Consider the following 10,150-nt stretch of genomic DNA (forward strand, 5'->3'; position numbering starts at 1 on the left):
CCAGGTTGATGTGCTTGTTGATTGAATCAGTGGATGAGTGCCATGCCTCTAGGAATTCCCTGGCTTGTCCTATAATAGTAGTGTTCAATCAACTGATTCAATCAATAAGCACATCGACCTGGACCCAATATACCAACCACTGCAGCGGACAGGTGGAACTGACAACCGGAAGCGGCAGATTCAAACCACTACAAATGCCGGAAGAAAGATCACAGAAGCGCTTCACAGGAGGCTCCCAAGCACTGAGGATGTCACCTAGACAGGGGACGAAACGTCTGCAACACAAATTCCCAGCTCGGCGAACAGAACTACAGCAAAACTTTAACTTATGGAATAAAAGGGACCTTGGAATGCTGGATATGAAATGGGTTAAGTGACAGGAAACAGAGTACAGATGAATGTTTTGTGTTGGATGCAGGAATGTTTGTAGTGCAGTACTCCTGGGTCAGTTTTAGCACCCGTTGTTCCTGGTATATTATGTAAATGTGGTTGTAGGTTACTTCTCCGGGTTAGTGGGTGGCCATGAAAATGTTTCCTTACCCTGTGACCTCCATGAAGTGTTGTTCTACTTTGCTTGATATTTATATGCCCCGGTCTGTTAAGGTGGGTGGTTTCACTTCCAGTTTCCCTTTGCAGTGGCTTGTATATGGGACCCATATCAACATGCTTATCGATGGCATTGCGGGTTGAAAACCAGGTTTCTAAGAATTTCCTTGCACATCTCTGTTCAGCTTGTCCTAGGATGATTATGTTGTCCCAGATTGCTGATTCTCTGTCTGCGTGTACTGAGATGAAGGAGAAGTGGTCGTGCTGTTTTGCTGGTGTCTGTGTATCCGGATTGCTAATTTTCATCCAGTCTGGCCGATGTAGTGTTTGTAGACAGGCAGGAGGCTGGAAGAGTCAAGAGTGTGGTGCTGGAGGACCACAGCAAGCCAGGCTGTATCAGAGGGTGCAGAAATCGATGTTTTGGGTATAACCCTTCTTCAGGGCCACTGTAACCTGAACAAGGGTTACTCCCGAAATGTCGGCTTCTGCGCCTCCTAATGCTCCTGCATGCGTTCTTCCAGCCTCTAGACTGCAGTCATTGCATGGAATTTTGTTCCTAATGTTGGTCCAGCATGTTATAGGTATGGGGTCTTTCATTCTTGTGAGTAGTTGGCATAGTGTGGCTGTGGATTAGTGTGGAGAAAGTGAGGTCTGCAGATGCTGGAGATCAAAGTTGAAACTTTATTGCTGGAACAGCACAGCAGGTCAGGCAGCATCCAGGGAAGAGGAGATTCGACGTTTCGGGCACAGGCCCTTCTGAAGATTCCTGAAGAAGGGCCTGTGCCCGAAACGTCGAATCTCCTGTTCCCTGGATGCTGCCTGACCTGCTGTGCTGTTCCAGCAATAAAGTTTCAACTGTGGATTAGTGTGCTGTCATGATTCCTAGTGGTCATGACTGGTTGATATTTCTGAAATGTTCTTGATAAAGGGTAGGATGACCAGTGTACTGGGGCCCTTTTGGTGTTGTCTATCCAATAGGCATCGGGGGGATGAAGCTGGTGGGTGATCCACTGTTTGTGAAGGCCTTGTATAGGTGTTCTGCCTCACTCCTGCATAGTTCTGGTGTGTTGAAGTGTGTAGTAGCTCATTTAAACACATTGGGGTGGTTGCCGTTGTAGTTGAGGATGGTCTTCCTTTATACTTTGGTTATAATTCTCCATTGATGCTTCATTCTATCATGACATTACATCAGCCAGACTGGCAATCCGGATACATGGACACCAACTAGCAGCGATCTTCGGTCATCTCAGTACACACAGTCAAAAAGGACCAGCAACTTGACTGGGACAACGTAATCATCCTAAGACAAGCTGAACAGAGACAATCAGGGAAATTCTTAGAAGCCTGCTTTTCAACCCGCATGTTGAGATGGATCCCATATACAAACCACTGCAAAGGGAAGCTGGAAGTGATACCTTAACCTTAAATATCAAGCAGAGTGGAACAATACTTCACGGAGGTCACACTGGTGATGTTACCCAGCATAGTGAGAAACCATTTTCATGACAGCTCACCAGCTGAGGGAGGTAACCTACAACCACATCTACAACCTGAGCTACAAACCTTTGCGAGAACCTATGTATGTATATCAAAAACCCAAGAAACAATCTCAAAATTCGCAGAGGATTCAAAACTTAAAATATTGCGAACCATGCAAATGATAATGTGGAAAATCAAAGGATACAAGACAGCTGGAGGAAGGGGCAGACAAGCATGGAATGTAATTTAATGCCAACAAGTGTGAACGATTCATTTTGGTGAGAAAAATACAAGGAGACAGTACAAAATACAGGGTACAATTCTATAAGGATTGAAGGAACAGATTCATAAGATTCATTCCAGGAATGTAGGACCCCACTTATGTACAGAAGCTCCTTTGTGAAAAGGATAGAGGAGATTTGATAGAAAGGTTCAAAGTCATGAGAGGTCTGTACAGAGTAGACAGGTAGAAACATTTACCATTGGTAGAAGAATTGAGAGCCAGCAAGCACAGGTTTATGGAAAGTATCAAAAGTAACAAGTGTTTAGAGTCTGGAATGTACTGATTGAGAGCATATTGAAGGAAGAGTCAATCGAAACTTTCAAAAAGGGAACCGAGTCATTATCTGAAAAAGCGAAAATATGCAGGGTGACAGGGATGATATCTGGAACTAAAATGAGGTGGACTAATTTTGCAGAGAGCCAGCACAGTCACAATGAGCAAATGGTCCCATTCTGCATCATATCTAATCATTTTCTGAGACACAAGGGCTCCAATTGTATGGCCTGATGGCAGACTGGAAGCCAGATTAGAGGGAGTGGTGAAAGGGACTTGGTGGCAACATGATACACCGGAGTCCTCTGCAGTAAAGTGTCAAGTTACAATCTGGGGAATAGTTGGCCATCTGTGCTGAATTATTTGATCGGAATTGGGACAAAGGTAGAGCCACTGCAAGCAATACTGTTCCCTTGGTGGTGGCAGCAGCGATGGCAGTGGTGAGTAGGGGTAAACCAGGAAAGATCAAGGGAGAGGAACACTGAACATCAGCCATGATCATTCCACAGACTGCCAATACCTAATGCTGAAGGTCCCACTGGGAAAGAGGGAGGGCAGTGATGTAATCTTATAATCCATAGTCTATTGGGTTCAAAGGCCACCAGGATCACGAGTGGATTTTAAATTTAATGAATAAAATCTGCAACTGAAAGCTCGTCTCCGTGATGGCGAAACACATTATCAATTGTGCCTAAGCTCATTTGATTCAGGAATATCCTTTAACATAGGAATCCTGCTGTCATTATAGAAAGAGATAAAATTATGAAGGAAATAGATAAGATTGAAGCAGGGAGGTTGTTTCCACTGGCAGGTGAAACCAAAACTAGGGGACATAGCCTCAAAATAAGGGGGAGCTGCTCGAAGAAGAGCATCTTCACCCAAAGGGTTGTGAATCTGTGGAATTCCCTGCCTGGTTGAGGCTACTTCATTGAATGGCTTTAAGACAAAGACAGATTGTTTTTGAACGGTAAAGGAATTAAGGGTTAAGTGGATGGATAAGTGAAGTGAGTCCACAAAAAAATTATCAGCTCTGACAGCCAGATGGCCTACTCCTGCCCCTATTTCATACGTTCTTACCTGGTCTGAGAGACACAAGACTCTTAGCAATGGAGCTGACTTTAAATTGCCCTCTGTTGGCCAAACAGGCCACTCAATTAAAGGGTGACTGGAGACGGGCACCAAGTGCTGGCAATGCCAATTATGTCCTCATCCAACGAAAGAAGATAGATGGAACTGTGCCCAAACACGGGACAGGCTCTTAAACATGAGGATGGGAAACCAGAATGGGTGACGAGTTGACTTTGCGTTTTGCTGCAGTGTCAGAATCTTGGGCAGCACTGCAGCAATCCATAAGATTGACTCTATCAATGTGGGGCTGATCAGGTTCTATTTCCCTCTCTTTGCTTCATCTCACCTGTCACTTTAACCTAACAAGAAACAATGCCTCAACATCCCAAACACCGAAGTTATAATTATTCCCCTGTATCCATTACAATTTGGAAGACAGAATTCAAAATTCTGATACTCTGGTATGGAAATCTGCTTCATGATTTCACCCCCAAAATTTTAAATTGCAGCTCTTTGCACTCGATTCCTCTGCCTGAGGAAATTCCTTCCTCTCTACTGATATTATGAATCATTTGATCATCATGTAACCCTAGTATCCTTCTGATAAATCTTTACAATATCCCATTAGTCCTCCTGATAGGTAGTAACCAGAACTGAAGACAGTCGAAGCTTTATCAGAACCTTGTAACAGCTGAAACATCACTGTGTCTATCCTTTGAATTCCTGACTTGGTTTTAGAAACCTGCTCTCAGTGACAAGGTTGTAATGCTGATGGAAACATGGTTAGGGATATGCAAACAGAGAAGGGACGAGGAACAAATGGAAGAGTTCTGTGAAAATGCCAACACCCAAACTGGATGGGCAGAATGGCCATTTTCTGAGTCAAAAAGTGTAGCGCTGGAAAAGCATAGCAGGTGAGGCAGCATCCGAGGAGCAGGAGAATCGATGTTTCAGGCATAAGTCCTTCATCAGGAATGTGGCTTATGCCCGAAATGTCGACTCTCCTGCTCCTCGGATGCTGCCTGACCGGCTGTGCTTTTCCAGCACCACACATTTTGACTCTGATCTCCAACATCTGCAGTCCTCACTTTCTCCTGGCCAATTTCTGAGCTGTATGTTACAAACTGAAGTGGATGAATAAGGTGGATGAATAACAGGGGATGTACAAGAAACAGAAAAATTGCTGATAGGGTGAAACGAAGTATGAGAAAGCTCATGAAGCAAAGGAACTCCAGCAAGGAGCAAAAATCACTGGGGATATTCAGCAGGTCTGGCAGCATCAGTGGAGAGTGAAGCAAAGTTAATGTTTCAAGTTCAGTAGCCGTTCTTCAGAACTGGCCTCAATGTTAACCCTCTCTCTCTCTCTCTCCACAGATGATTAGATCAGATTAGATTCCCTACAGTATGGAAACAGGCCATTTGGCCCAACAAGTCCACACCTATCCACCTAAAAGTAACTCACCCAGATCGATTCCCCTACCCTATATTTACGCACCTAACACTATGAGCAATTTAGTATGGCCAATTCACCGGACCTGCACATCTTTGGACTGTGGGAGGAAACTGGATACCTGGAGTAAACCCATGCAGACACAGGGAGAATGCCTGTATGGAGTTTACACTATCGGTTGAGGTTGGAATCGAACTCAGGTCTCTGGTGCTGTGAGGCATAAGTGCTAACCACTGAGCCAGCATGCTGCCCAGATGCTGCCTGGGTTGCTTAGTTTCTCCAGGAATTTCTGTTTTTGTTTAAGATTTCCAGCTCGCTGGCACTGTTTTTGTTTCAGTGCCAGCGAGGAGCAGCTTGCGCACTGTACACTCCATGCTGAAACTTGTCAGACACTTTACCTACTCATTCTGACAGTATAGGAGCTTTTCACTTGCCTATCCCTCCCCCAAGGCACCAGAACCTACCCATTCTGGGTCTGTGGGCTCCACCACGATGCGGTAATAGGTCTGCTTTCCACTTTCGCTCTCCTGAATAATCAGCTGCTCCTTGGGGAAGCGCTTCATCAGCTGGCTGATCTCGGTCTCCCGTAATTGCCGGGCAACTTCCTGGGTCAGCTCTGTCAGCTTGACCTCATCCTTGACCACAGCAGGGCGGGGGATGGGTGGACGGATTAGTGGGCCCACTGGCCGAGGGCTGACCCGGGCAGCTTCGGGCCCCACGCAGTCCCGCAAAGGGGGCTGCTTCTCCGGGTGCCAGAAACGGCAGCGTTCTTCCATCGCGCAGTAACCAGACAGGTAGTAGCGGCACGGCCTCTTAGGCCGCTCTCGGGGTCCCAGCATCTTGGGTGGCCCAGGTCGGAGCCGGCCCAGATCCTCTGCAGGCTTAGTGGGACTCTCCGTGCTGCCCTGGCACTGGGAGGTGTCATCAGCGTTGCCATCGTTATGGTTTGCAGGTACGCTGGGGCTAACCTGTGGTTCCAGATACTCATGCAGAAATCGGCATCTCCGTCCAAACTGGCAGTACCTCCCACGGGAATAAAAGCGGCAGACCGGGGGGTACGGATTCGCATTTCTAGGTTTTGATTGAGATGTGCCAAAGGTCCTGGTCTTCTCCGTACTGTTGCTGGTCTTGGTTTCAGCTGCTGAGCTGGGATCTACCTCCATTCTGGTTTCTGGGGGGGTAAAAACAGCACCTGAGGTCAGTGGGGAGTAACAGCTACAAGAATGTATGGGTCAGGGTACAGGGTCAGGCATTGGGCTCAGGAAGACAACTGGCCCAACATCCTCTGATTCCCTTCAATGAGCAGGAATTGGTTAGATTTCTGATAAGCAAGGGGACAAAGGACTATTGAGTAATCAGAACAGGCATGACCTTATCAAGCAGCACAGAAGGCTCAAGGAAGCCTACTCCTAATTAAAATGTTCACATGGAACAAGTATGAGACAGGGACATTGCAGTCATGTTACTGGGTTGGTAAGCCAAGCCTGTGGTAAATGTTGTGAGGACATTGAGGTTAGGAAATCTGCTTTATTGACCTAATCTGGCCTCAGAGGAACGTGAGTGACTCTTAACCACCCTCTGAAGTGTATTAGTAAACTACTCAACTGGTAATTAGGGTAGGACAACAAATGCTGGCCCCACCAGCAACAAGTACAGCACATGAAAAATGGAAGATAAAAGGTTACTTGAGACATTTTATACAAAGCTTGCACAACCTGCAAACTATTTATGATTGCTCACTATATAAGTTAAACTTTGGAATATGAATTGTGAAATGTGTGAATTGCCATGGCGTGATATGGATGATTTTCAACAACCATAACCAGTTTTACACAAACCCTTAGGGTAATTTGACAGGAGGGTTTTATGGGATCTGCAACCAAGATATTTTGGGGGGAGGGGAGGGTGGAGAGAGACAGAGACCCACAACCTTCAGATTGAAATATTCCAGCTGGATGCCAACATAATACTGAGAGCTAGCTCACCAGTCTCTCACAGTCTGGACTAAGTTACAGAGTCATTCAGCAGCCCAATGTCTATACCAACAAACAGACACCAAACTACACTAATCTCAATTACCTGCACTTAGTCCATAGCCTACAATGCCCTGGCATTTTTAGTGCTTGTTCAGATGCTTCTTGAGAATTGATATCGTACCTGTTTTCACTACCCTCCCAAGAAGCACGTAACATATTTCACCCACTGGTAACTTCGTAAAAAACATCTTGCTTCAATTGTACACGTCCTACCATCTATTAAACACAGGTACATAGAGGCACAGTCTACTGCACACTTGGCAATGACTGATAAGCAGCACTTTTATTGACAAATGTTCAAGGTCATTAAAACTTCAGAACACACTGTTGCACAATTGATGCCCACACTTTGCAGTTTCAAAGCATTCAGTTTTTGCCAAGTTTTTTGGGGGGTAGATTCTCATCATTCAAATTTGGAAGTTGTCAACATATCAGTGACTGAGGATCTTATGCAGCGGCTGTGACCTATGTCTGGGTCAGAAAATCTGGATTCATGCACCACCTGAGCAAAAGTTGTGCCATAACATATTCAAACAGACTGATTTTTTTTTTCCAGACATTGTGCACTAAGGAGTTCACATCGTGACTTAAGAAACCCTTCATCCATGAGCTGGAATCAGCCCACAGCAGAAAAAAGGATGGACTTTGAATAGTTTCATAGAGCATGTATTGAAAGAAATCTCCTGGCAGTAGACCCCACAAAGTCTGCCTGAATTCCTTTCGGGCAACTCCCTCACTGACCCCAGACGAATAACATCCCTGAACCAGTAATCTGGTCCACATTCCCCCAGCTCAATGACCCAACTCTCCCCTCCACAAACCTCTAGCTCAACGACCCAACACTCCCCCTGTAGACCTCCAACCCAGTGATCCAAACACTCCCAGCAAAGTGAGCCAAGCCCCCTCAGCTCAGTGATCCAACCCTCCCCCTCTGCTGAGTGACCCAATCTTCCTCCCCACCCCCCCCCCTCTTCCCCCAACCCAAGGACCTGACACCCCTCCCCTTTGATTCCTGATGAAGGGCTTTTGCCCGAAACGTCGATTTTCCTGCTTCTCGGATGCTGCCTGACCTGCTGTGCTCTTCCAGCACCACTCTAATCTAGACACCCCTCCCCTCCCGTCACCCAAGCCCCCCACCTCCTCCCCGGGAGAGGCCTCAGGCTTCACACATTCCCGCCTCCGCCCCGTTTCATTTTAATACGAATTCACCATCCGAACTCCCTCCCTCGACGAGTCCCGTTCGAAGCGATTCGCGTCGAGTCACCGATACGCAGCCGCCAATTACCTGCCAGAGCCGGAACCATAAAAGGGACGGACCCGCTCTCACCTCAAACCCTTCCCCAGGCCAGCCAGGGCGCCTGCGCACTAGCGGCGCCCTCCACCGGCCAAGGCGCCTGCGCACCAGTGGCTCTCTGCCAGCCAAAGGCGTCTGCGCACCAGTGGGTCACTGCCAGCCAAGGCGTCTGCGCATGAGCGACGCTTGCGCACCAGAAGGCTCACCGCCAGCCACAGCGTCTGCGCACTAGCGGCGCTCATTGCCAGCCAAGGCGCCTGCGCAGCCTCACCAACCACAGCCTGATGGTGAAGGTGTTGGACTGAAGCCTGGTTTCATGAAGTTGAGATGTGAGTTCGAATCCCATCTTGGCAGCTGAAAAAGTTTTTTTTACTCTAAATAAATTAATTTCTAATAACAAACACCAGCTTGAGCAATAGTCATTACGAAGCTATCAAATGATATCCGGACAATATTGTTAAGAGGTGCTGTGGTTTTAATATTTTGGAGAATTGCATAGTATTTGGTGTATTGGCTGGCATGAGACCTCTACCTCTGTCATAAATGCCTTTGTGTGCAGTTAGTGGCAGCCATTAAATAGGCACCATAGCATCAAGAATGCTGTCGCTGAAAAGGTGCAAATGAACGCCTGAATTTGGAGCAAGAGTAGCACAAACAAATTTCAATCAACCTACAAAGTCAAGAGTCTCCAACTTGACTGTTTAAACATCAATGTCAACAGTACCAATAATATCTATTAGGAGAAAGTGAGGACTGCAAATGCTGGAGATCAGAGCTTAAAAATGTGTTGCTGGAAAAGCGCAGCAGGTCAGGCAGCATCAAAGGAGCAGGAGAATCGACGTTTCGGGCATAAGCCCTTAGGGTTGGGCTTATGCCCGAAACGTCGATTCTCCTGCTTCTTTGATGCTGCCTGACCTGCTGCGCTTTTCCAGCAACACATTTTTAAGCAATAATATCAATTGATGACTATCTGACCATCATGACCAATGCAAATTTTTTGACTCACTTCACATTGCCCTCTGTAGATACCATTTGCATTAATTTAGAATGAATTTTTTTTTAAAAAGTCGGGAGTGTGGTGCTGGAAAAGCACAGCAGGTCAGGCAGCATCCGAGGAGCAGGAGAATCAACGTTTCAGACAAGGGCCCTTCACATGAATGAGGCTTGTGAGCTGAGGGGGTGAAGAGATAAATGGAGAGGGGGGTGTGGGGCTGGGGGCAAGGTAGCTGAGAGTGCAAGTGGTAAATTGAGGTGAGGATAAAGGTGATGGATTGGAGAGGAGGGTGGATCGAATTGGTGGGAAGGAAGGTGGACAGGTCACGAGGGCAGTGCCGAACTGGAAGGTTGAAACTGGGCTAAAGTGGAGAAGGGGAAATGAGGAAAATGGTGAAATCCAAGGCAGAAGATGAAGCTTCCATAACTTAAAGAGAGTCCAGCAATTCCTTCTCCGCTGCTTCAGCATGCTGCTGTTAGAGGTCCCACTCCAGGATTCCCAGCCCACGCCATGCCACCAAGTGTGTCCCACTTCAGGATTCCAGCCCATGTCATTGCCACCGCCAGGGGCCTATGCGGAAGCGAGAGTCCTGCTCCAGGCTTCACAGGTCGACCGACCAACTTTGCAGCTACGCTGCCTCTGAAGATGCCGCTGTTCCTCTGGAGCCCATCAAAGCCGACTCCTGTGGGATCCAAGATGGCGGTGACCCAGCAAGTCTGAGTCTATA

The 10,150-nt window shown here is 47.0% G+C and overlaps 1 protein-coding gene across 4 annotated transcripts in view; it reads right to left on the minus strand.

Annotated features, from left to right (window-relative positions):
• The window catches only part of si:dkey-24l11.2 (uncharacterized protein LOC100034462 homolog), a 44,169-nt gene extending 35,601 nt beyond the window's left edge, over positions 1-8,568 (minus strand). The window contains exons 1-2 of one of the 4 annotated variants that reach the window (XM_043680565.1): positions 8,463-8,568; positions 5,564-6,270 (exon numbers count right to left, since the gene is read on the minus strand). In XM_043680565.1, coding sequence (XP_043536500.1) covers positions 5,564-6,262 — 699 coding nt within the window. In that variant the 5' untranslated portion in view covers positions 6,263-6,270; positions 8,463-8,568. The other 3 variants (XM_043680567.1, XM_043680564.1, XM_043680566.1) reach the window with 3 other exon arrangements.
• Positions 8,569-10,150: the final 1,582 nt, after the last annotated feature.

This window comes from Chiloscyllium plagiosum, chromosome 40 (assembly GCF_004010195.1).
Source record: "Chiloscyllium plagiosum isolate BGI_BamShark_2017 chromosome 40, ASM401019v2, whole genome shotgun sequence".
NCBI classification, from domain to species: Eukaryota; Metazoa; Chordata; class Chondrichthyes; order Orectolobiformes; family Hemiscylliidae; genus Chiloscyllium; species Chiloscyllium plagiosum.